The sequence below is a fragment of the Pteropus medius genome, unplaced genomic scaffold (genome assembly GCF_902729225.1).
Source record: "Pteropus medius unplaced genomic scaffold, Ma_sr-lr_union100, whole genome shotgun sequence".
In the NCBI taxonomy this organism is placed as follows: domain Eukaryota; kingdom Metazoa; phylum Chordata; class Mammalia; order Chiroptera; family Pteropodidae; genus Pteropus; species Pteropus medius.
In genome coordinates this window covers 1553811-1578964 of record NW_024352789.1, presented here as the reverse complement: position 1 = coordinate 1578964, position 25154 = coordinate 1553811, and the positions used below count along the sequence as shown (strand labels likewise).

General features: G+C 61.4%; 1 protein-coding gene and 1 long non-coding RNA gene across 5 annotated transcripts in view; one reads left to right on the top strand and one right to left on the bottom strand.

The window, feature by feature from the left end:
* INTS3 (integrator complex subunit 3) overlaps nt 1-25148 on the top strand; it is a 32548-nt gene extending 7400 nt beyond the window's left edge. Inside the window, exons 3-30 of one of the 3 annotated variants that reach the window (XM_039849879.1) lie at nt 653-736; nt 5212-5325; nt 5515-5599; nt 6869-6935; nt 9168-9312; nt 10100-10229; nt 11505-11602; nt 12907-13098; nt 13964-14051; nt 14541-14620; nt 15028-15119; nt 15482-15588; nt 16178-16297; nt 16640-16769; nt 17226-17280; nt 17512-17615; nt 18009-18071; nt 18218-18337; nt 19801-19954; nt 20776-20844; nt 21546-21621; nt 21980-22093; nt 22437-22485; nt 23524-23691; nt 23933-24033; nt 24156-24228; nt 24417-24570; nt 24667-25148. In XM_039849879.1, coding sequence (XP_039705813.1) covers nt 653-736; nt 5212-5325; nt 5515-5599; nt 6869-6935; nt 9168-9312; nt 10100-10229; nt 11505-11602; nt 12907-13098; nt 13964-14051; nt 14541-14620; nt 15028-15119; nt 15482-15588; nt 16178-16297; nt 16640-16769; nt 17226-17280; nt 17512-17615; nt 18009-18071; nt 18218-18337; nt 19801-19954; nt 20776-20844; nt 21546-21621; nt 21980-22093; nt 22437-22485; nt 23524-23691; nt 23933-24033; nt 24156-24228; nt 24417-24570; nt 24667-24744 — 2910 coding nt within the window. In that variant the 3' untranslated portion in view covers nt 24745-25148. Of the gene's footprint in view, nt 1-652; nt 737-5211; nt 5326-5514; nt 5600-6868; nt 6936-9167; nt 9313-10099; nt 10230-11504; nt 11603-12906; nt 13099-13963; nt 14052-14540; nt 14621-15027; nt 15120-15481; nt 15589-16177; nt 16298-16639; nt 16770-17225; nt 17281-17511; nt 17616-18008; nt 18072-18217; nt 18338-19800; nt 19955-20775; nt 20845-21545; nt 21622-21979; nt 22094-22436; nt 22490-23523; nt 23692-23932; nt 24034-24155; nt 24229-24416; nt 24571-24666 lie in introns of those variants that run through there. The other 2 variants (XM_039849880.1, XM_039849881.1) reach the window with 2 other exon arrangements.
* LOC120592263 (uncharacterized) lies at nt 400-7015 on the bottom strand. Of its 2 annotated transcripts, XR_005650084.1 has the most exons (4): nt 6216-7015; nt 5494-5863; nt 1213-5385; nt 400-610 (listed from the first exon to the last, which is right to left on the bottom strand). It is a non-coding gene; the product is annotated as an uncharacterized LOC120592263 (long non-coding RNA). The 2 variants fall into 2 exon arrangements; XR_005650085.1 differs by lacking the exon at nt 400-610 and having other exon boundaries at nt 639-4950.
* Nucleotides 25149-25154: the final 6 nt, after the last annotated feature.

Below are 25154 nucleotides of genomic sequence, written 5' to 3'. Positions count from 1 at the left end.
CTCTCTCTCTCTCTCACTGTGAGCATCCATCACTTAGAGCCTGAGGCGTTTTTCAATAACAACTTTAAAGAATGACTCAGTTCTATAGTGAATTTTTTCTTTACAACTCTTTCTCACATATTTAATCTTTTACATTTCCTAATCAGTCCGTGAGGGTGAAAGGGCTTTAAATAGTACGTGTAAGACTTAGGATAACGGTATATCATGAATGTTTGGGAGGTGTTACCTCCTGCTGTTAGCATCGTATTCTCATGCTGTCTTCACCTGACAAACGCCAGAGGTTCAGTGACTCGCCCGGGGTCTTGGTTGGAGCGAGTGTGAGCTGCTCCATTACTGGCTGTATTGGCAGCTCCCTGCCCTGAAGGCTGTTAAGGCCTGGCCAAGGACATGGAGGAGGAGTTTTCCATTTTAAACATTTTTTATTTTCTGCCCCGGGCCTACATCAAGCCTTGGAGAAAGGAATAAGGGTCCCTCCACCTCTCCCCTAAAGCAGGGGGCCCGTCACTGTCAGGAGAAGGAAGTCATCAGGTGTAAGAGTTGCTGATCCTCCTTTGTGGGGTACACGGGAGTCCCAAGTTTCTGGGAGAAACTGTGTTCCAGAGCTTTCCTCCTGTGTGAGTGACAAGTAGCTTTTTCCTTTCTCGTACCTCAGGTGTGCAAAGGGCCCCCCCAGCACGAGGAAGTCTGCCTGGGCCTGTTCACCCTCGTCCTCACTGAACCTGCCCAAGCCCAGAAGGTAGGACACCCTGCGGGACCCACAAGCCCTTCCCAGATGTGATCTGGGGACACGGGGACTTAGGGCGCAGCTGGCATAGCCCCAGACCCTTCGACCAGAGCTGGACAACTCCCTGCTTCCTCTGGCTAAAGTTTCTCTGTCTCTAGATTCTGAAGCTAAAAGGCAAGAAAATGCAGTTGCGAGAGCGAAAAAGCATTTGGAGTTTCAAATTTTAGATTTATGAGTTGAGGCTAAAAGAGCGAGATTTAATCCAGAGACTAGAACAGCTGCGAGCGGGTCCCACGGGAGCCCTGATGCAGAAGGCATGACCTGCCGTTGGCAGGTCCTGCCCCTGGCAGGTGAGGAGAGCAGGTGACACCGCAGTGAGTAGGGTTTGGCTTAGCAGGTGTTGGGCCACCGAGGTGGTGACAGGGCAGTGACGAGAGAATCCTGGGGACCCGGAGTCGGACTTCTGAGGCGCACAGGAGAAAACCCACCTGGCTTCCTCACAAGCGGGGGAGCCCGCTTTGCATGAGGCACTTCACGTGGGCCTTCCCTGAGGCGGGGGACTGGCAGGGTGACCCCTGAATCCTGTCCTTTCTGTCTTTGGCCTCTCCACGCTTCCCCTGCCAGCAGCTGTGTCCCTGGGGTCTCGGCGTGATGGTTTAGGAGTGTGTCCGGCATTGACGGTGACGCTGACAGAGAGGAACCTGGAGTCAAGGGGTTTAACCTGCTGTCCCCCTCCCGACCGCCCCCCCCCCCAGGCCAGGGGAGGGCGGCAGGAACAGACACATTCTGTGCACAGCATTGTTGGGTCTGTCCAGACAGCATCTCATCTACTTATCTTGAAAGGCCATGTGAGATTGGTGGCTTCCTCCCCTCTCCCCAGAGTGCCCCTAGCTTACCTGTAAAGAGGTCAGAGACATTGTCGTTTGTTCAAGGAAAACCAAGGAAAAGTCATCCCCAGGGACGGGGCAGGGTGCCCGTGGTCCCCTGGCATAGCTGCTCGGGTCAACCTCAGGGGCATGGCCCGTGAGCATGGCAGCCTGTTGTGCCTCCTCCTCTGATGCCAGCTGGAGCGGGGGGGAGTGGCCGGCAGGTGTGGGGCACAAGTATTCACAAGTCCTTGGTTTTACAAGCCCTTCTGTGCTGGGACCTCGTTGAGTTAAATTGGCATTTCATTTTCATACTGATTTTATTATCATCAAGATCCTTAAAGACAAATGAACGTCTCCAGCGGTGATGTCAAACGGTGACGTGACCCCGTCCGGCCCCTCTATTTTAAATAAATTGTTGGCAAAGGCGGGGTGAAGGGGTGGGGTATGGTTAGGTTTCCTCTGTGCGGCTTTTCATAAATGCAGGTGACGCCTCGTTTAGACATCTCAGTGCGGTCACCTCGCCAGCTGGCTTTTGTTTCAGGTGGGATCTGAATGCTAGGGTAGGTCAGGACCCCCAGCGCTGGGGACAGGAGCGGGGGGTTTCTGGCTCTCTGCCTGGCCTGGCAGCGAGGGGCCACAGGGCTCTGCGTTACGAATGCTTATTGCATTGTGAATTTGGACACGGTGAGGGACTGGAGCGCCTTGGCTTCTCTGCCCTGTGACAGCCCCGCAGGGGTGACCACAGCCCTCACCTGGGCTCTCGTTGCTGGTGGACGGCTGTGCCAGGGTTGTGTCCACATGCTAAAGCTTTTCAAGTGAACCCCCCCACCTGGGAGCCGCCTGGGTGGACAGGCCCCCAGGTCAGGCCTCTCCAGACAGAGCGGGTGGCGATGGGGAAATAGCAGGACTCAGTTTCAGGCAAGTGAGGGGCCATCGGTGACTCACTCAGCGACCTTGAGCCAGGTCAGAACGCGGTGGGAGAATCCGTGGCGTATCTCCGTGGTGCTTTGATCTTTCTTCCTGAAAGGGCCATGATGTTTGAAACGCTCACGTCCTGCAGAAGTTTGGTGAGAGCTGCTGGTGAGGACAGATCGAATGCCTTGTTTTAGGCTTCAGCCGAACAACGAGGGGCGTGCTTTTTAAGGCTGGCTCTGGGGTTAATTCCCACCCTTGTGATGGGTCGGAGATTCAGTGCCCACATCCTCCCAGGCGCTGACAGAGCAGCGGGTAGGAGAAACTGAGTCTCGAACAGGAGAACCTTGCTCTGGGAAGGTGTGAGCTGAGGAGCCTTGTCCACCTGGAGGCGAGCTCAGAGTCAGGGGCCAGCTGTCCAGGACATCTTTGGGGGTGGGACTAGGGCAGATTGAACAAGAGAACGCAGTTGAGAGCAGGTTAGGTGTTGGTGGGGAGTGGATTTTGTTCCGTTTGTACCTTCTTGACTGTCACCGGCCCTCCTGGCACCTCTTACCAATGTTCATATTCCTCGAGTTTCTTTCTTTCTGTTTGACGTCCGAGCAGCTGGGAGCAGCCTGGCAGAGGGCCGTGGTGAGAAGGGGCTCAGGCGCGGGCCTCGGCTCTGCAGGCTTCAGCAGCAGTAGGTGCCCGGAAGGGTCTGGTCTCTCCTCAGGGGTCAAGGGCACAGGCCCTGCGGTTCTTGGCCCAGGCACTGAGTGGGCAGCTGCAGAAGGGGAGCTGGAGGCCTGAGGGCCTGGGCGGTGGCATCTCCCCCCAGCACAGTCGGGGCGGGTGTGCTACCCCAGCGCTAGCCTGTCACCTCCCCTTGAGACTCAGCTTTTCTCTGTTGCCCACTCAGCTTCCCCCTTCTGTGTACCTTCCAAGCCAGTCACAGATAGGCGCAGAGGCTGGCGGGGGAACTGGCAGCACGAGGCACGGGATGCTCCTGGTGCCCCCCGCCGTGGCTTAGCAGCGGTGCGGTCGATGCGGCCCCAGCAGGAGCCAGGAGCGGGCACTCAGTCACATGGCGTCTGCCCCTCCCTCTGCCCCTGTGTCTCCCGGGACTCGTCCCCCTCCCTGGTCCCAGGCCGACTCCACATTTCTGGGGCGTTCGCTTCGTTTGAGCAGACAGGGCTCTCTGGTTAGTGTCGTCTGTCTCCGGCCCGACCTCGGTTTTCCTTCTGCCCTCCCTTCTCCCCACCCCTCACCCCCGGCTCCGCAGCTCACACTCCGGGGGGCCCACCAGCCTTCGCTGACACACGTGGCAGTGGTGCACTGGTCCCCTACCTCTTCCTTGCTCCCTCGCCTGCACCTGGGACCCCCCAGCCCGCCCCCCGACGAGGCAGGGGACGGATCTGTCCTTTGGGCGTGAAGAGCGTGGCACGCGGGGATCTCGAAGTGCTGGCGTTTTCATCAGCTCAGTTAGTTCGACTTAAAGACAGGAGAGGCAAGGGAAGCGACAGCAGCCGATCTCTCAGGAGTCCCTGGTCACGCCAGGGGCAGAGAGCAGCTGGCCCTAAGAAGCCCTTCTCTCACGACCCCCTAGAAAGCGTTCAGGTCTGCAGTGGCTTCAGAGCCACCGTCCCCAGCAGCGTCTTCTCCTCTCAGTCACTGCTGATGCTGCCATAGGGGTGGAAGCGGGCGCCGAGTCTAGAATCTGGCTGCCTGGACTGGGATCCTGGTTCTTCTCGTCATCTCTTATGTGACCTGGGTCGAATTGTTTTAACCTCTCTGCTTGTTTTCTCATCTATAAAAATAGAGAAAACGACAAACAGTATCCACTTCAGAGTTGTTACGTGATTCGAATGCGATAACATATGCGAAGTTTGTGCACGGTGACAACGCCCGTTAGCTGTTACAATTGCTAGTACAGTTGATGCCAGCCTCGTTCCAGCCGTCCGAGGTCGTGGGATGCTGCCTGCCTAATTTCGCCCTTCGTGCTGAAACCCTGGCAGCATAGAACTCAGCAGGCTGAGGAGGTCACTAATGAGGCCCCCGGAGGTGCTGCTCCAGGGGGCTGGTCTCTGGGGCGGGAGGGGGAAGCAAGCACTCAGGCGGCCCGCTCCCCTCCCGGGGTGGGTATGCGTAAGGAGCCCTGCTTCTTCAGCGCTTGGCAGCGGCAAGGGGCACAGCCCAGAGAAGAGAAGGGAGATGTCTAGTTCGGGAAGTCCGGCGTGGTTCCGCCCTTCCTTTCCGGGGCCCAGGCCCCCCAGCCTCTTCCCCTGATACTCCCAGCTCCTTGCTTCATCTGGCTGGGTCAGCACAGGCTGGAAAACTTCTTTGGGATCCTTTCCGGCCTGTTCAACCAGACCCATTCCACGGTGAGTTTTTACTGGCAGATGAAAAGCAGATGGCCTCCGCCTGGTTTTGCTCAGCCTGTGGCATCAAACGGCGTGACGCTTCCTAAGAAGGGAGGAAGGGTGACAGGGAGCCTTTCTTAGCAGGCTCTTCTGCGTTACCAGAGAGGGGCTCCGTCCCCACCCCCACGTGGCGGAGCAAGGGGCAGGTTGAGGTGCAGGAGCCCGTGGAAGGCCAGCGTCCAGAGTGGAAAGTCTGCCATCGCTGCTCACGTGCCATTGGTGGTGTTCACGCTGACGAGGAGGGGGCCGTGGGGGGTGGGAGCCTCTCCCCAGCTGCCCACACTCACGAGCCTCTCCCTCGCAGTGTTACCGAGACTTGGCTCTGGTGAGTCGCGACGGCATGAATATCGTCCTGAATAAGATCAACCAGATACTCATGGAGAAGTATTTGAAGTTGCAGGACACCTGTCGCACTCAGGTAAGGCAGGCAAGAAGAGACAGAGCCGGTTCAAAATCACAGCAGAGGATAGGTCCTCTCCTGAGGGGCGGGAGGAGGGATGGGGATGACGCACCCCGCCTTTGCGCGCCTAGCCGGTCTGGGGGTGGGCGAGCCCGTTTCTCAGGTCCACAGGCCCCTCCTCCTCACCTCTCTCCCTCTCTCCTGTAGTTGGTGTGGTTGGTACGGGAGCTGGTGAAGGGTGGGGTCCTGGGAGCCGACGGCGTTTGCATGACATTCATGAAGCAGATTGCCGGTGAGTCTGATGGCGAGCAGAAGGGGAAAGGGGAAGGGCCCGGAGACAGGCCGCGGAGGGGGACGGGTGCCCGCCGACTCGGTTCCCGCTCGCCGTCACTCCTGACACCACCGTCTTCCGGCCACGTGTTTGAGGAAGGAATGGAAAAATCACAGGGTCGTGCCTCATTTTCCTTCCTGCCAAACTCAGGGCCTGCCGTAGAATAGTTGGCTTGCGTGAGCCAGTCCTCACTCGGGTCTCGTGGCGTATTGAATCAGGAAGGATCTGGAAGGAATGGGGAGATCATGTTATGCTTTCCCATCATGTTATGCTTTCTGAAACCCAGACATCCCTGGCTCCACCCCCTCATTCTGAGCACTTGCTCCCTAATAATGACATCTGATTAGGGCCAGTTTGAGGGACGAACTAAGTCAGAGAACGGACCCTGACATTTAGGTTTTATTATCTCCTTGGCATCAGTGACATCCGAGCCACTGAATATCCAAGAGGCCTGGCCATGGCATGGCATGTGTTTAAAAGTGACCCTGCCCCTCCCTCTCACCGCGGCCCACTGGCTCTTTGCTTCATCTTTGGGATTTTATGTCACGCCGATGCTCCTGTTCTCATGTGTACAAACCTTCGTCTGTGTGTTCCGTGACTGTGTGAACACTGAATTTTTGACTTTGACCTGGGGCCAGATACGGCGTTGTGCGGGGTATTTTTATCCACTCTCCCGGCATTTTCTTCCCTGTTTGGCACCCCCAGTCCTCACTTCTCATCCTGAGACTTTGGTCTGGCATCACTGCATGTCAGTTCTGCCCTGGGATGTTCCACAGCAGGCACTGAAGACTGCGACAGCTGGAAACAAACTCTTGGCCTGTCACAGGGTTTGGGACATCCCGATGCTGGGCGGCCATGGTGACCAGCCACCTGCACCTCTCAGGCCCCATCTGAGATCTCACCCTTTCTTTCCAGGCGGGGGCTTTTCCCATCACATTCCCAGACCTGCCTGTTCGAAGGTCAAAGTATCCCCACTCCAACCCCCAGTCTGTGGAAAAGCTGCAGCTCTGGTTTCTGGGAAAATCTAGAACCTTCCCTTCCCTTCCCTCTGGAGGCCAAGGGGGGGACTTGACAGCTTGACAGAACAAAAGGCAGTCTTTCCAGCCCTCAGACCATCAGTGACAGGCGGTGGTTCGGGACGGCCCAGGGGGACAGTGGAGAGATGAGCTGGGTCACCTGAGCCACTGAGTAGAGCCCATCTGAGTCTGGGTTCTCTCACCCTCTGGTCAGGTGGGGATGTCACGGCAAAGAACATCTGGCTGGCGGAGAGCGTTCTGGACGTCTTGACGGAGCAGCGGTAGGGTGGCCAGGGAGGGTGGTTGGCATGGGAGCCGGGCGGGCGGCGTGGGAGCCGGGCGGGGGGCGTGGGAGCCAGGCGGGGGGCGTGGGAGCCGGGCGGGGGTGTGCGGGAGCCGGCCGGGGGGGCGTGGGAGCCGGGCAGGGGGCATATTGAAGGCTGGCAGGCGGCCCAGCACCTGGTTGGAGAGGCCCAGGCGGGCAGAGAGGCAGGTGTGTCAGTGACAAGCGCGGGAGCTGATGCCATGTGGCGGAGGGTGATGGGGAAGGAAGGTCTTCATGAAAAGGCTCAGGGCCCAGGAAAAACCGGTTCCATCTGATAAGGGTTTATTTTTGACCCAGACCTCCTTGGAATGTTTATCTTTCGGGGGAGGTGGGGGAGCATGAGCTCAGCACAGCAGGGCCAGCCAAGTGCCCAGGCCTGGCAGGTGCCCCTTTCCTCCCTTCCAGGCCTTTCCATCCCTACCCCCCTGTTGTGAAGGGTGGGGGCGAGGGGGTGGATTCCAGACCTGCCCTGGTTTGCGGATCCAGCTTGGAGGCAAGTGGGGCAGAGGGCCTAGGGGGCCATGCTGGGTGTTCCCGCTGATTTATCCCTTCCCGTCAAAGTGAAGGACCAGAGTTTGACGAGCTGTTCCGTATCAGAACCCTTTGGGGGCTGAGGCCTTCCTCTTGGTCTGTAGCCTCATTCTCTTGTCGCTGGATTTCAGAGTCCATTTCGGGGCGAGAACACCGTAACAGTCCTAACAGTCGAGTGACTGAGGGGGCTGACAGTACGCGTATTTCCCGCGGCCCCGCCCCGCTCACACGTGCGTGCTGGGCGCCGCTGGGCGCCGCTGGGCACCGCTGGGCGCCGCGCGTCCCGGGCTGCGCCGCGTCTGCCGCGCAGCGCCGCCTAGCGTCCGGGGCCGGGCCTGCGGCGCGGTGGGGCGAGGCGGTCCCTCCTGGCGCAGCAGCGCCGTGGCCGGTCCGCCAGGCCTCCGCCGGCCTCTGGGGGCCTCTGCCTGTCCGCCATCCCCAGCCAGAGGGCCTCCCTTTCCTCCCCGTGTCCTCGCCACCCATCCCAGGGTTCAGGTCTGCCAGCGACCTTCCTAAAAAGTAGCTTTTCTCACTTTGTTCCTGGGGCCGGACACCTCCCGTTCCACACCTTAAAGCTGAGCTCCCCTGGTCCGGGCGGTCAGCACCACCCCAGCACTGGCCCATAACTGCCTGCCTCTCCTCCTGCCCTCCGGGCACTCAGGCTTTGGTGCCGGTGAGCCCCTGGACGTGTAAAGCTGTCCTCTTGGACACCCCTAATCCCTCCCTCCTCCCTCCCAAGTGTCTCCAGGGCTGTGGAATCAAAGGTAGCCGGCGGGGGAGGGGACCCTCCACAGTGTCCTTGGCTGCCGCCTCCATTCTGTGAAAGGAAAGGTCAGCGTCTCTCAATTAGGCGGCTGAGCACTTTTCCGGAACCAGGATGTAGCTCAGCTGGATTAATTAAAACTCCCCAGCTTCTTCCCCTGGCCCCCTCCTTCTAGCAGGGGGGAAGGGGGGGCAAAGCCATTACAAGCTGCTTGCCTGTGGGGGACGGCTCCCCAGTTTGGGCACTTAGAGACAGCGTTAGAGGTTTTGGACTCTCCCCCCTACATCCCCTTCTTCTAAAGCAGCGGGGTGCACACAGCTCATCACCCCCTTTCCTGCAGGGAAATTCTACAGCTCTTGGGAAAATGGGCTTTGCCATCCAAAATCTCGTCCTTCTTTTCAGATTGTGATTTAGGGCAGGTGACTCAGCGTCTGAGAGTGGGCTCAGTGGCTAGACAGCCGGGAAAGGTTGGTGGCATGGCCGGCTCTTGCGACGGGCATGGCGGAAGGGCTGACACTCTGCTCTGAAACCTCCAGGGCCCTCACAGGGTCTCGGTGGTCCCCAGACATCCTCGCATCACGCCTCGATAGCTGCTGGCTTAGGGATGCTGCAAACCTTTCTCCCCACAGTCTGAGCCGGGTAAAAGTTACGGCACATTTCTGTGGTAAAGAGAAGTTGCTTTCATCTAGCGGTTATCCTTCTCGGGCACCTAGGAGAGTAGCGGGAAGTCGTCCCCACCATAGCCAGGTGACAGCTCTCGGCAGTGACAGCGTGAGCAAGCAGTCAGGGAACCAAAGACCCGACTCCCAGGCCAGCCGCAGGCATTTCTAAGGCCCTGGAGCTGGGGGCGGGGTAGGGGTGGGCAGTGTAGACGGCAGGGCCGTGTCCCCGCAGGGAGTGGCTGCTGAAGAGCAGCCTCCTGGTGGCTATGGCCGTGTACACGTACCTGCGCCTCATCGTCGACCACCACGGTACCGCCCAGCTGCAGGCCCTGCGGCAGAAGGAGGTGGGCTTCTGCACCGCCCTGCTGCGGGAGCGGGTGAGCACAACACAGTGGGGGGCTGGCACCGGGTCGGGGTACCCCGGGTTCCGTGCGGAGACATGGGGGTGGCTCGGGGCCGGGTGTGTCTCCATCACTCCGAGACACACGAGGCGGGAGGGCGGGCCGTCGGCGAGGGATGGCCATACTCCCCGGAGATGCTGCCTGTCACTCGGCGTCTGGGGGTTTTCCCCGTCAGCTTCGTGGACGCTTGCACGCCCACCGTGGCCATCCCCACACCTGCACACCGTGTGACTCATCCACTCTCAGGTCTCCCGCGTGAAGACCCCAGGGCTGTGCTCTCTAATGAGGAGCCGCTGGCCACGTGTGGCAATTTAAGTTGAATTAATTAAAATTAGATAAAAATTTTAAATTCAGCCTCTGAGCTGAATCAGCCACATTTTAAGTGCACGTTAGGCACACGTGGCTAATGCGTCCTTCTGGACAGCAGGCACAGACTAGGCCCGTTACCACAGGGTGGTCTCTTAGACCCGGTGAGCCTGGGGTGAGGTGTTGGGGCCACTTCGCCAGTCCTGTCCCGACCGGGATCAAGACAGTTCTGGGAGGAAAGGGCAGAAGGCTAACGCGAAGGCCAGCAGGGCCTCAGCAGCTTCCAGTAACTTCTTCGTGAATTCAGCCCCCGACTTCTCACTCTCTTGCCCTGAACAGCCAGGAGCCAGTCCCTTGGTTCCAGGAGAAATCGTGTAATCCCTTCGGCCCTCTTTCCCTGCAGCGGGTAAACAATCCGTGTTTTTCTTCTTTCCTGTCCACCCCTCCCCCCATCAAGTTCATGGAATGCTTGATGATTGGCCGGGACCTCGTAAGGCTACTCCAGAATGTTGCCAGGATACCAGAATTTGAACTGCTTTGGAAAGATATTATCCATAACCCGCAAGCCTTGAGTCCTCAGTTCACAGGTAAGTAAAGGCCGACTTCCTGTCCTCGAGGCGGGAGGTCAGTGCGTATGGGCCACTTGAATCAAGAGGCAGAGGTTGGTGGGTAGGAGAGGCTTGGCAGTCAGACGTAGGAAGCCCGGGACCAGGCGGGCTCTGCCCACTACAGCTGGCCATGGTTCCCAGACTGGCCCTCCTCGGCGGGCTCCAGCCTAACCCTACTGCCTGCTCCTAAGGAGATGCGAGGCAGGGACTGTCCTTCCCCTTATCTGCCGACAGCTGTTTGGCTCAGGAGGTGAGCCGATGACCAGTTTCCAGCTCCACTGAGTCCAGCGGGGGAGTCAGAGGTCAGCTCGTGAGACTGAGTCAGCAGCGGGGCTGGACGGAGTCCTGTAAAAGAAGGCTCCTCCTGGGCGCGGTCCCGCCTCTGAATTCCAAGGGTCCAGCTTGGTCGGAATCCTCTGTGGGGGAGGGAAAGAGGCTCCGTGTGCCTCCCTGACGGGGCCCTTCCACGTCCCTCTCCCCTCCCCGGGGTCCTGCCTGCGGTCTGAACGGTACCTGCAGCTTTGCTCCCTCACGTCACCTCTACCACGCACACGCGTGTGCACGTGTGTGTGCGTGTGCACATGCACACAACACGAAAGCAGTCGTCCAGGGCCTGGGAAGCCAGGAAGGGAGAGAGGAAGTCGGGGTTTGCCTCGCAAGCCCTCACGCTGAGCGCGCGCTGAGTCGTGAGTGCCCGCTGTGTGCCAGGCGCACGCGAACTCTCAATCCTCAGACTTCCCTGTACGGTAGAGGTTTTACTTTCCGTGTTTGCAGATAAAGAAAACGAGGGTGGAGAGCTTGAGTAGTTTGCCCAAGGCCACGCAGCTAGTAGGTGTCAGAGGCAGCGTCTGGGTCCAGGTCTGTCTGACTGCAGAGCTCACGCTGTTGCCACCAGCACAGTGGTCCCGGGACCCAGTGACGGGACATTCAGGAGCAGGGAGAGAGGCTAGGGACTCCCACGTTTCCCCCCTAACTTGCCCACACGTTGCCAGCTGGAATAATGTGCGTGGGGGGCTCCAGACGGCCAGTGGGAGAGACCCCTCTGGGTCCCGGGGACAGTGGGTGGCCAGAGCAGAACACGCGGTGCTGGTTAAACCCTCGCTTGTACCTGCGCCGACCTGTCTTGGTGTCGCCTTGGAATTTCCCCACGAACAAGGCCACTGGCCATCAGCACCTGGCCCGGGCTCCCCACCTGCCTCCGTCCACCCTGGTCCTCAGGCTTCTCTCTTCTCTTCCCTTGCCCGCTTGGTGCAGGCATCCTGCAGCTGCTTCAGTCAAGAACGTCCCGGAAATTTCTGGCATGTCGCCTAACCCCAGACATGGAGACCAAGCTCCTCTTCATGACCTCCCGGGTGAGCTCGCCTGTGCCGGCAGGCGGGGGCTGCAGGCACCAGTGGGACTGCCTCCAGCCATCGGTTGGGCACTATCGATTGCTGACTAGTGGAGTCCTGGTCAGGTGATGCCCCCAACCTACCTGGCACTGGGCACAGTGCTGAGAGCTAGGGAACATTGTATGTCAACTGTAATTGAAAAATCAAAAATTATTTAAAAAAAAGAAAGAACTGGGGATACAGTGTTAAGTAAGAGAGACAGTTCCAGCGCTTATGATGCTTCTGGCCTGTGTAAAGCAGACGTTAAACCAGTAACTGTGCATCAACAACGTAACTGACAAGTGTGAAACATGCCGCAGAAGGGCAGGGCGAGGTGTTCACTCTGGGAAACCCACTGTCCCCCCGGGGGGGACCACGAGCTCTCAGGAAGAGACCGCTGGCCTTCTGGTTCCCAGTCATGGCTGACTAACAGCAAATTGCTCGGGGAGCGTGTATAAAATACCCCTTCCTAGATCCCTCTGTCCTGGACAGTCAGACTGAGAAATCTATTTTTAACAGAGTCGCTGGGCATCAGCTCCTCTGCGGCCAGTCTGGCATCAGGGGACCGCTGCTCTAGCCAGCTTGCAGCACCCCATGTCATCCGGGAGAACTGTCTGGGTCTGCGCTGTCCCACGCGGTGGCCACCAGCCGTGTGTTGCGATTTAAGTAGTTAAAACTAAGTGAAATGAAAACTTCAGTACCTTGGTGTCAGTAGCTACATTTGTAGAAAGTTATACTAGACAGTGGGGTCTAGATGTTTTGGGGTTTCTTTAACTCTGCTTTCTGTTGGGGTTGAATTTGGGGACCGGGTGTCGCTGCTTGCCACCACGCAGTCTGTCGGGGGAAGGCCTTGCTACGGGGGGCTGGCAGGTCCACGTACCTCAGACAGTGACAGTTGGAAAGCCAGTCAGTGCCGAGGGGTGAACGGGCTCAGCTCCTGTTCCCGGGTCGCTGTTCACAAGTAGCTCAAGGGAAGGCGAGGTGCTGCTCGTGGCTGGGAGCCCGCAGCCAGTGTGGGAGCAGGGAGCCGGGCGTGGCCTACAGCAGCATCGGGGGTAAACGTGGCATCAGGTCGGTGGCCAGAACAAATGCTCCGCTGTGTTCTTTAACATCTGGGAGGTCGTCCCGGAGGAGGGCGGCCTGAGACACAGTGCGCGTGAACGAGTACATTGTGGCGAGCAGCCGAAGTCTAGGCCCCACCTGGCGGTGGCCGGTGCTCATCTTCCTCTGCCCAGGGTCCCCAGCCTCTCCGCCAAGTTTCTCTTTCCAACGTCTCTGTCCCCCAGGTGCGGTTTGGTCAACAGAAGCGATACCAGGACTGGTTCCAGCGCCAGTACCTGTCCACCCCAGATAGCCAGTCTCTACGCTGCGACCTCATTCGCTACATCTGTGGGGTTGTCCACCCTTCTAATGAGGTGCTCAGTTCAGATGTCCTGCCCCGATGGGCCATCATTGGTTGGCTGCTGACAACATGCACGGTGAGCAGCTGGGCCACGGGGCGGAGGCCATGGGTGGCAGAGGGTCCCTCTCCCCTCCTGCTCCCCCGTCTCCCGGCCCCGGAAGGCCCTCTCTCACTCGCTGCCTGCTGGCCTCTCGGCGTTTACCCCACCTCTTCTAGAAATTCCTGTCCCTAGAAATTTACTCATGCACGTTTCTTCCCGTCTGGGGTGGGGTTGGATGGGCTCACCTGCACTTTGCCTGCCAGTCCCCAAGCCTGGGTGTCTGGTGTCCATCTTCCAGAAGCCACATGCAGCTTTTCTCCTGAACCATCCTTTCTCAGGTTTAGGGCCTGTGCTCCCCAGCTCCTTACGCCTAGCAACCCCCCTGCCCCCCACCTCACGTCCCCACCCCCGTGCTGGGGTGGGGGCTGTCTGTCTCTGGCATCTAGTCGCCCTCTGACCTCTTGTGTAAAGGCTCTCCCTCCCCCATCCGACCGGCCTTTGGAATGTGCTGACTCAGATACAACAGCGGGTTCCTCCGGGGCTCTCTCCTTCAGCAATGTCCCTGGGGAGCCCAGCAAAGGCTCAGATGAGTGCCTCTCAGTTCAGGGGTGACCAGGGACCCCCAGGCCCCGGCGTCCCCCCTTATAGGACCAGGGTGTGTTCAGGGTGTGTGAGAACCCAGGCCGAGCCCCAGCCCCTGGGTTGGCGAGACCACAAGGGACTCACACTCGTATAGACTTGGGTGCCCTGTACCTCGCACCCCTGTGGAGCTCCCACCCCATCTCCCTTAGACCTGAATTTTGTGGTTGGCGGGGTCTGGCCCGGGGGCCTGCCTTGGGCGAACGAATGGAGGGGAGCTGGCCGCTGAAACCAGCCCTCGTGCCTCCCCTCCCTCTTGCAGTCAAATGTCGCTGCGTCCAACGCCAAGCTGGCCCTGTTTTATGACTGGCTGTTCTTCAGCCCAGATAAGGACAGCATCATGAACATAGGTACGTGGCTGCCACCAGCCAGCACCACCCACCCCTGCCCGCTGGCGGCCTCGGCGTGGCCTGTCCCGAACCTCAGGGCAGCGTGGAGGGGCGGCGGCGTGGAGGGGCGGCGGCGTGGAGGGGTGGTGGCGTGGCCGGAGCAGTTCTGTAGTCCCCCGGTGGTGCTCCCTGGGCCTAGCAGGGAGGTTGCTGGGTGGGCCACGCGACACTCACCCCTTGTTCCCACCGCCTGGGCTTGGACTTGGGGTGCTGTCTGCAGTAGAAAAGGCCAGCCACGTGCCTCTCCTCTCCTGCCACTGCCCTCCTGCAGGCTGCGTGCCGGGAACGAGGGCTCCCAGCCTTTTGGGGGGTTGTCTACTTTGTGGTCTGCCCGGGGGGCATGGGGGGCAGGGAGAAGTGCAAGTGTCCGGGGCCATTGGGCGGCGTCGGCCAGCGGGCTGTGGGGCTGGGAGCAGGCTCCGAAGTGGCCCTCCCGCTGTGTGTCCGCAGAGCCAGCCATCCTGGTCATGCATCACTCCATGAAGCCGCACCCGGCCATCACCGCTACTCTCCTGGATTTCATGTGCCGCGTGCGTGTCCTCGCCCTCCGCGCCCAGCTGCCGGGGCGGGCGTGTGCCCCCTGGACCTCCGGGCTGCAAAGAGGCCTTCCCTTGCCCTCGGCCTATGGCAGGAGGGGGCGTGGTCCCCCCAGGCCAGGCGTCCTCCCTCCCTGCCCCACTGTCTCCAGTGGGCCGTGGCCGGCTGTCCATGTCTCTGCGGGGTTCCTCGGCCTCAGAGACGACTACCTAATAGTCTCAGCTCCTGGAGGAGCAGCAGGTCCCCGTTTCAACAGCCTGGAATGGGCGGGAACATTCCGGTCCTTCCCGTGGTCGTATCCCCGGGTCCTCTGATCGGAGCCAGAGTCGCTGGTTGGGGCTCGTGCAGCACGCTCCCTGGACGGGGCCGCGCTCACCGTCCGCCCCGCCTCCCTTTCCAGATCGTCCCCAACTTCTACCCGCCGCTGGAGGGCCACGTGCGACAGGGCGTCTTCTCCTCGCTGAGCCACATCGTGGAGAAGCGGGTCTTGGCGTAAGGGCCCCGTTGACGTGGGCGGGGCCGGGCTGTGGGCTGCCGGCTGCTTCGCGGGCCTCGGCAGGTCGGGCGTGTGCAGACCCCGCCACGCACGGGTGGGCCCTGTCCCCAGAGAGGCGTGAGGAGCGCGGGCTCCACGGCAGATGCCACACGTGTCCTCTTGGCTCTCAGAGCAACGTCTCCCCTGTCGCCATGTGCGCCGCGCTCAAAGGGCTTCATGCCTTCGCTGTCTCCCGGTGACCCTGTGCGGGGTCTGAGCGTGGCCCAGTTTTACTGGTCGGGCTCAGGCCGATCGCTTCACCTGCGTCGGGCTCGGAGTGAGGGGCTCCGAAGCCGACCTTTGCTCGCGCTCCCCACAGGCACCTGGCGCCCCTGTTCGACAACCCCAAATTGGACAAGGAGCTGCGGGCCATGCTGAGGGAGAAGTTTCCGGAGTTCTGCGGCTCGCCCAGCCCACCCGTGGGAGGTGCGGGCCCTCCCCCTCCGTCACCGCGTCCAAAGGGCCGGAGACCCGGGCTCAGGCCGGGCGCGGGGCTGTCCACCGCCGCCCCGCGCCCCTCGTGCCGCCTCGCGCCCGGCCCCGCGCGCCTCTGCCGCCTCCACTCCCGTGTCTTCGGCTCGCCTGTCCTCAGCAGGGAGAGGCGTTCGCGGGACGTGTTCACGTCACCTCGACTCTGCCCACCTGTCCTCCTGGCCCGGGCCTGGTGACGTCGCGCTGCTGGGTGTCACGTCCTGCTCCCAGTGCCGGACACTCACTCGCCGTGGGGCCGGACGTCCCAGCTCGGTTTTACATTGAGGCGCACTCGGGACCGTCCTTGGCCTTAGCCGCTCCTGAGCTGAGCGGGAGGAGTCACGGCCCGTGCTGTTTTGTTCCAGCAGAGTCGCCCCGCGAGTCCTGGGGGGCCGGGAGGGTGGGGCTTGGTCCCTCCAGGGTCCGTGCTCCACGAGGGCCGTGACTCCTCACTCTGTCACTTGTCCTCCAGTCTGCTCTAAGCATGGGGCGTGTGAGAGGACATGGGAGGCCATCAAACGTCTCGTCTCTCTTTACTCCCAAGTCAAAATTGAGGAGCCAGTTTCCATGGAGATGGACAACCACATGTCAGACAAGGATGAGAGTTGCTATGACAACGCAGAGGCGGCCTTCAGTGACGATGAGGAGGATCTCAACAGCAAAGGTCAGGCTCGCAGCCAGGGCTGTCCGGAGTGCGTCAGCCCAGGCCCCGCTGGCAGGAGCAGCCTCTCGGTGGTCCTTCTCACCTCTGCCTCCGGGTGGGTTTCATCCACAGGGGTGCTGGGTGCGACGCCAGGGTGCAGAGCCCTGCGCTGGGCACCGAAGCAGGGAAGGAGGCATGGCCCCGGCCTCGAGTCCTCGGGCCGGGCGGGCACGCGTCCGGGAGGTGCTGCAGGCAGGCACGCACGTGGCGCCGAGCATGCCCGTGAGGAGGGGCAGGTTGCTCGGGGGCTGTCTCTGTCGCTGTCCAGGCAGAGTGACTTCTTTCCTAAACCACCCCCTTTAGGAAAGAAGAGAGAGTTTCGCTTCCATCCTATCAAGGAGACGGTCGTGGAGGAGCCAGTTGACATCACCCCGTACCTCGACCAGCTGGACGAGTCTCTCAGGGACAAGGTCCTCCAGCTGCAGAAGGGCAGGTGAGCACAGCCCGTGCGCCCGGCCCAGGGGGTCCAGCCCCGGGCTCTGCCTGGTGCTTAGTGGGGCAGCAGAGTGGCAGGGTGGTGGGCTGGGAGGGCACATGCTGGGTGCACGGAGAGGTAGCTGGAGCTGCGTGAGATGTCTTCTGCAGTTTAGGGGGCTTGGGCTGGGAGTGGGGCAGCCTCGCTCTCCAGCACCCCAGTTCTCACTCCCTGGGTTCTGAGGGGAGGGGCCTCTGCGAGCCTAAGCAGGATGGTGAGGACGCCCCTTCTCCGTGTGGCTGTGGCCAGAGAGCAGCACACTGTGCCCCGAGCCTCCCCCCAGCCCTCAGCCCTCAGGGCCCCTGTGTTCTGTTCTGGCGCGTGGGACTGTGCTGGTGCCCACTCTCCTGGGCGCGTGTCCTGCCTCTGCCATCACCTGCAGCCCTGACGTCTCCTCTCCCTTCTGTGTTGCAGTGACACAGAGGCCCAGTGCGAGGTCATGCAGGAGATTGTGGACCAGGTCCTGGAGGTGAGGGGAGACCACCGCCTCAGGGAGGGAGCAGCCCAGGCCTCCGCCGCAGACTCTTCCCCGCCCCCCTCTTCCCCAACCCAGTGCATCCCCTCTGGTGGGGGAGGAGCTGGCTGATCGTTGATGGGGAGGTGGGAGCTGACACGTCCGGAGGCTCTGGGTGCTGGGGCAGTGAGGCTGGAGTGAGGCTGGAGTCCGACGGCCTTCCCCCCACCTCGTCTCGCCACCCAGGAAGACTTCGACTCGGAGCAGCTGTCCGTGCTCGCATCCTGCCTGCAGGAGCTCTTCAAGGCCCACTTCCGGGGGGAGGTGCTGCCGGAGGAGGTCACCGAAGAGTAAGGCACCCACCCCCACCCCCCACCCCCGCAGCTCCCAGCCTCAGGGAGGCAGAGCACCCTCTCAGAGCCCAAGCCCGAGAGGCCGCTTGCTGTGGGCTTGAGAAAGAGAAAGGATCGCAGTGCCCTGAGAATCGTGTAAGCAACGGTTCCCTTTAGCCCTGGGACGCCGAGCGCCCTGGGGCAGGGACTGGCACCACACCGGTGTGCCGGCGGCCCCGGCCTTCACGGCTGCAGCCTGGTCAGACCCTTGCCTGGACCCTCCCTGAGGGGCAGGAATCTCACCTTAAATGATGTTGACAGTCCAGGTGTGGCTCCCTGCTGGGGAGCTGTTTTCTCTGTGACTGGCCTCTGGCCCACAGCTGCCCTGTCTACCCACCTGGGCTCTCATAGGTCCTCTCCGGCCCGCAGGTCCCTGGAGGAGTCTGTGGGGAAGCCACTCTACCTGATATTTAGGTAAGCGCTCAGCCGCAGGGCGACGCTGCTCTGCCAGCCGCCCTCCCGGAGCCCTCAGGTCTTCTGTCCTGGTGACGGGAGCCCGAGCCCCCAGAAGCCCCGGCGCCTGCCCCCGGCAGAGCTCTGCCCCTCCCTCCCGCCTGCAGGAACCTGTGCCAGATGCAGGAGGACAACAGCAGCTTCTCTCTGCTCCTGGACCTTCTCTCCGAGCTGTACCAGAAGCAGCCGAAGATCGGCTACCACCTGCTCTACTACCTGCGCGCCAGGTGGGTGTGGTCCCCACCTGTCAGGGGTCGGGGAGCATCCTGGCCGGCGTCTCCTGCAGAGCTGCTCCCCACCCTCAGCTCTCGTCCCAGGGCTGTCCACGTGTGCTTTTTAGTAACAGCTTTGCTGTGTACCATTCGGTGGTTTTTAGAGCATTCACGAAGCTGCACGGCCGTCCCTTGCTGTCTGATGGAGACAGTGTCATCGCCCAGGCCCGTTAGCGGTCCCGTTCCCACCCGCCTTTCACCCAGCCCCGTCCGCCTCCGATCCGCTTTCTGTAGACGTGCGCGATCTCGGTATTTCACGTAAACGGAATCATGCGGCGTGTGGTTTTCCGTGACCGGCTTTTCCCGTGTCCCTGCCGTGGCGCGTGTCGGCGCCTCATTCCCCGACAACACTCCGCTGTGTGGGCACGTCGCAGTTTGTGCAGTGGCTGTTTCTCTTCTTCGTCGTGTCTAGAGCTGCCGTTTTCACGTGGACGTGTGTGTTCCGTGTTCCTGGGTATACACCTAGGAGCGGAATTGCTGGGTCAGATGGTAACTCGTTAAATCCGTGAGAAACTGCCAAACTATTATTCAGGAGTAACCGCAACCACTTACGTTGCCACCAGCGACGCGCGAGGTTCTGAGCTCTTCGCCCTCTCTCCATTGTCTGCCTGTTTGGTGCTGGCCATTCTCGTGGGTGTGAGGTGGGACCTCGCTGTGCTTCTGACGTGATTCTCCTCATGGCTCATGGTGTGGAACATCTTCTCACACGCTTATCGGCCATTTGTATGTCTTCTTTGGAGAAATGTCTGTCGAAATTCTGTCCTACGTTTTAATTAGGTTATTTGTCTTCCTTGTTGGTGTTTAGGAGTTGTTTACGTATTCTGGTTACAAGTCCCTTTTCAAATATATGGTCTGCATGTATTTTCTTGCATTCTGCGGGTGGTTTTTCACTTTCTTGATGGCGTCCAGTGAAACACCAAAGTTTTAAATTTTGATGAAGTCCACTTTATTTTTCCTTTTGTTACTCTGCTTTTGGTGTCCTGAAGATTTAAGCTCACAGGTTCTTTTAAGAAGCCTATACTTTCCGTTATTCCATTTAGGCCTAGAACCCGGTACGAGTTAAGTTCTGTGTGTCGTGTGGGCGGGGTCTCCACGTGTCATTGCCCTGATGGCTCGGAGCCCAGAGAGCGGGAGGGGAAGCTTCTCCAGCCTCCCCTGAGCCCCCTCGCCTGTGCAGACTCACCCACTGGCAGCCTGCTCGTCGTGCTCGGGGCTCTGCCTGGGGCGTCCGGGAAGGGTGGGCAGGCAGAAGAGTGCTTCCTGGTGCCCATAAGTCCCCGAGCCCTTGGGGAGCAGGGAGAGCACGAAGTAGGTCGTGCAGGGCCGCAGAGGGGCTCTGGGGGGGCCCTCCTCGGGGGCGTCTGGGGCCGGGTGCTGGGGCCGGGCGCCTGGCTGAGGCCCAGCCGGTCCTCTTGCAGCAAAGCCGCCGCAGGGAAGATGAACCTGTACGAGTCGTTCGCCCAGGCCACACAGCTGGGCGACCTGCACACCTGCCTGATGATGGACATGAAGGCCTGCCAGGAGGACGACGTGCGGCTGCTGTGCCACCTCACACCGTCCATCTACACAGAGGTCAGAGCCGCTGCCGGGTCTGGGGTGGGTGGCGCTGTGCCCACCTCGGTGCCCGCAGCCCTGACCAGCCCTCCTGCACCCCTCCGGCCTTGGTGGGGTGTCCCCTGCTTCCGCCTCGCTTTAGTAAAGGCTGAAAGAGGTCTAACCCCCACCCCCCGCCCCCAAGTCCCTGTCCTGTGCTCTGTCTGTGCGGTGAGCTGGGCCTGAGCCTGTTCTTCTTGCTTCCCTGCTTTGGCCTCCCCTCCCCTGGCCTCCCTAGGGTGGGTTCCCCAGCCCTCTCGGGCCAACCAGAGGCTCACCACGATTCTGGCCCCCAGAGACAGGGCTCCCAGCACACTCTGCCAGCTTCCCGGTCTCGCCTCTCGGCTCTCTTCTCTTCCCCACCCCCACCGTCACCCACAGCCTCCTCTGGGAGCTGGGACACAGCCGGAGGAGGTGTCTGCTCTGCCTCCCCTGGTGCAAGGCCCTGGGATGGGAAGTGGGTGGGGGGATGGTGGGACAGGAGACTGTGCTGGCAGCTGGCAGCCAGGGGCGGGCGGGAGGAGGCTGCAGATGACCAGCCGTAGTCGTTCCTCCCCTGCTCCGTCCCCGGGGAACCGGCCTCTCCAGGAGGGGTCCTGCCCACCCCGCACCCTCCACCCTCACGCCCTCCGCAGTGCAGGCTGCAGCCTCCTCTCTGGCTGAGGCCAGTGCCCCGAGGCTCAGCTTCCCAGCTTCGGAGCTGCTGGGTCTGCTTAGGGCTTTACATTAGGCACCGTGTCTGGCTCACCAGCCACCCCCGGGCACGCCCTGGACCCTGCCTCAGTTTCACCCCTCCCCAGTTTCCAGACGAGACCCTGCGGAGCGGGGAGCTGCTCAACATGATCGTGGCCGTCATCGACTCTGCACAGGTGGGCGTCGAGCTGTCGCCTGAGAGGCTGGCTGCAGACGGGGCCCAGGCTGGGGGGACGGCGCAGCCTGGAGGGGCAGGCGGGCCACAGTCCTGCCAGGCTCCCCAGTCTCCCCCACGTGCCTTGGGCACTCCCGTCCCATGGGGAAAGTGAGGGATTGGCTGTTGCTCTCCACTGGCCTTCCCTGGGCTCAGGGCGGGAATGGTCAGACCGTGGCCTTTGCACGTGCAGCAGTCCCCGGTCACCGAGAGGCTGTAGCCCTGTTGGTCCACCCTCGAGCCTGACTTCAGGTGCCCCGTCCGTAAGGGAGGAAGCTTAGCAGCCCGGTCCTTCCCTGGCTTTTCTCCTCCCCACACCTGTGGTCCAAAGCTTGGCCTCCTGCAGTCCCCACCCCCATCACGGGCTGGGACGGGTCAGACATGATGGCCTAGTGGAGAAGCTGCCTATCCTGCCATCAGGGCGTGAGGGGCGCTTTTACTTAACTATTTTGCCCCAGACAGACCTGTGGGCACCACTCAGGCCTGCTGCTGCTTTCCCAGACCGCTCTGTCCTTCAGAGACCCCGGCACCTGTCGGGCCCTTCCCGTCCCATCAAACCAGCTTCTGTTCCCTCCGACTCCCCACGCGCCCTCCTGCTTCTCCCCCGTGCCACTTACGTCCGGGTTCTGCCTTCCTCCTCCTCCTCCTCCTCCTCCTCCTCAGCTCCAGGAGCTGGTCTGCCACGTGATGATGGGGAACCTGGTCATGTTTCGAAAAGACTCAGTTCTCAACATTCTGAGTAAGTGGACGGACCGTCGGGCACGCTGGGCGATGGGAGCGGCCACGTGTGTTCCAGTGGCAGGAGAGCCGCTTCCGGCAGAGTGGGCTAGAGCTCCCCGCCCCCCAGTGGGCGTGGGCCGCGTCTCTCTCGACCTGTTTCTTGCTCCGTGAAAGGGAGAGAGACCTCGGCCCTCCGCCTGCAGAGCTGTGTGATGGCTTTGGGCGTCAGCTGTGCGGGGAGGGGACATATATGTGTGGGCTTAGGGTCACTGCCATCCATGCTCCGGGCGCCGGTGGTCAGTGGGTTCGCTGTGTGTGTGCACGCACGTGCGTGCGTGTGCGTGAGAGAGAGCGTGTGTCTTCTCCCTCTCTCGAAGTCCAGAGCCTGGACTGGGAAACCTTCGAGCAGTACTGCGCGTGGCAGCTCTTCCTGGCCCACAACATTCCCCTGGAGACCATTATCCCCATCCTGCAGCACCTCAAATACAAGGGTGAGCAGGCTGTACAGGGGCGGGGCCCTGAGGACACGCCCAGCCCGGCCAGGCCCAGGCCCAGGCCCAGGCCCAGGCCCATTATGGGTTGCTGAATGGACACCCCTCCCCTGCTCCCCGAAGTGCCCTGCAGGAGGGCAGGCTCCCTGTCAGCCTTCTGTACCTGGCCGAGTCCTGCGGGCCCCTCTGAGCCAGGCACTGGGGCTTTACACGGGTGGGCTTGGGGGGGCGCTTGGGGATTGGCCTGGCCCTCCCCGTGGCTGTCGCTGGGCGGTGGGAGAGGTGCCAGGATTTCTTCCTGGACCCTCAGCTGTTTCTGAGCGGCTTCTGCCCTTCCCCGCAGAGCACCCAGAGGCCCTTTCTTGCCTCCTGCTTCAGCTTCGGAGAGAGAAGTGAGTTCCACCCGCACCTCCTCACCCCCGCCCGCCCACACCCCCCGGTCTCCTGAGCCCCCAGCCCCACACTTGGGAACTTGGCATATGGGCAAGGGCTTCAGCCCTGCCCTTAATACATTTCTTTTTTACTCCATTGTTGTTGACATGGGCTTCTGCCCTCCCCAAAGTGATTACAAATAAGCAGCCCCTGGGACCTTGTGTTCTCTAGACTTTACTCCTGGCCTCCACTGAGCTGCCCTGGAGGTGGGGGTGGAGCGACACTTGCTTCTGCCCCACAGTGGTTTCAGACCTTGTGGCTCTGCCTCCTCCCCATGTTCAGTTCGAGGCTATTTTGCTGATCCTGAGGAGGAGAGTGGTCAGATTTGCTCATACACCACTTTCCTCACCTTCTTGCCTGCCGCCGCCCTCCCCCCCCCCTAATCCCTTGTTAGGCTCCCAGAGCCTGTGGGCTCCTTCCGTCCATTATGAGGAGACCAGGCCACAGTCTCAAGAGCAGGAGGGTTGGAGAAGGCAAGTTTTTCTGTCAGATCCTCTCCTGAGGCATTACTAGAGGGACTGGAGATCCTGAGCAGGGAAGGGATTTTCGAGCCTGTCTGCTCCCAGTTGTCCCTTAGGTTGTAATTATCAGGCTCCATTAGTTTTCATAGGCATAGGTGATATTCAGAGACCAGGTTGTCCTGAAAGAGCTTACTTTGTCGATTATTTGATCTGAGCTTTTGTGGTGGCAGGAGGCATTTGGTGGCCTCTCCTCACACACGCACGCACGCACGCACGCACGCACGTTCGCACCCTCTGCTGGCACAGAGCTAGAGACTCACTTCCTGTCTCATGGCTTCTGCAGAGGATGAAACCAGGCATTCCTTGGCCCAGACAGAGGAGAGAGAGGGACGTGAGAGCAGGAAGCGGCCTAGGGCCTCGGGCGTGGCCGCGGTGGGGCTCTGGGGTTTGGGAAGTAAGCACGGGCACGAGCCTGCGGTTCCGGAGGTTCCCGGAGCGGCGGTGTGAGCAGCGTGCCCGGCCCCCGCCTGCCCGCAGGCCCAGCGAGGAGATGGTGAAGATGGTGCTGAGCCGGCCCTGCCACCCCGACGACCAGTTCACCACCAGCATCCTGCGGCACTGGTGCATGAAGCACGACGAGCTGCTGGGCGAACACATCAAGTCCCTGCTCATCAAGAACAACAGCCTCCCGCGCAAGAGGCAGAGGTGGGGCCCGCGCGGCTCGCGGGCGACACCTAGTGGTCCGAGGACCACTGCGCCGCCTCTTTTCCCTGTGCCCTGTGGCTGGTCCCTGTTCTAGCTCATCTCCCTGACCCCTCCCCCTCCCCCAGCCCTCTGTCCCCCGCCCCGACGGGCCGCCTGCCTTTTCAGGAGGGATGGCGGGGGTGTCCAGCACCCCTGGAGCCCCGACCCCCACCCTGACCCCCGTTTTCGTGGCCTCCCCCAGCTTGAGGAGCTCGAGTAGCAAGCTGGCCCAGCTGACGCTGGAGCAGATCCTGGAGCACCTGGACAACCTGCGTCTCAACCTGACCAACACCAAGCAGAACTGTGCGTCTGCCCTCGCTGAGGCTCCGCCCACTGGAGCTGGGTGGGGGGGGCAGGAGGAGACCCCCCTGGGTGCCTTTATGAAGCTCCAGGCACCTGACTGCTCTTCCTCCTTCTCCCCCTAGTTTTTAGCCAGACCCCAATTCTGCAGGCCCTGCAGCACGTGCAGGCGAGCTGTGACGAAGCCCACAAGATGAAGTGAGGCTCCTCGTACTTGGCTTTGGGAAGCGGTGGAAGAAGGCGGATGGGCGGGGGCGAGCTCGGGACACACACTTGGTGCCCAGCAAGACAGTGGGGTTCAAGAGCGAGCTGGACACAGGGGCGGGAAGAGGACGGGGCTCGGAGGTCGGCGGCCCCGTGCCCACAGCTCCCTCTCCGCCTGTCAGGTTCAGCGACCTCTTCTCCTTGGCTGAGGAGTATGAGGACTCGTCCAGCAAGCCGCCCAAGAGCCGGCGGAAGGCCGCTGTGCCCAGCCCCCGAAGCCGGAAGGGCACCACGCAGCCCAACGCCGAGGAGGAGTCGGGCTCCAGCAGCGCCTCCGTGAGGCCCCTGCCAGGCCTAGGGAGCAGGAGTGGGGGTGCGGGCGGAGCCGGGGCAGCAGCGGTCCAGACTAGTGACCCCCTCCATCTCTTCCAGGAGGAAGAGGACACAAAGCCGAAGCCCACGAAGCGGAAACGGAAAGGGTCCTCTGCCGTGGGCTCAGACAGTGACTGAGCCCCATGCCCCCGCCGGCCAGCCCCTGGCTGGGCTGCCCCACCCCCCGTGGTGAACAGAGGTTACGGGGGCTGGGCAGGCAGGTGGGGGAACACACTCCCCACCCCACACTCGGCGGGCGGATAGGTCGAGCGCCCAGTGCTGCCCCGGCGCCCCGCCCCCTCCCCGGGGCCTCCAGCCCCTGCATCGCTGCCCCTACTGGACTTGGGTCCCCGCTGCAGCCAGCGGCTGTGCAGAGCCGACTCGGGAAGCCCTCAGGCCCCACCCCTGCCTCAGCCTCCCAAAGATCTGCTTCACCCGAGAGGAGAAATGGCGAAGGGTCAGCTGGCCAGAGATTAGGGTGAGAGGAAGGACTGGAGCGTGGGGTCCCTCTGACTGCCCCCTCCGGGTCTCAAATGGCTCTGAACAGG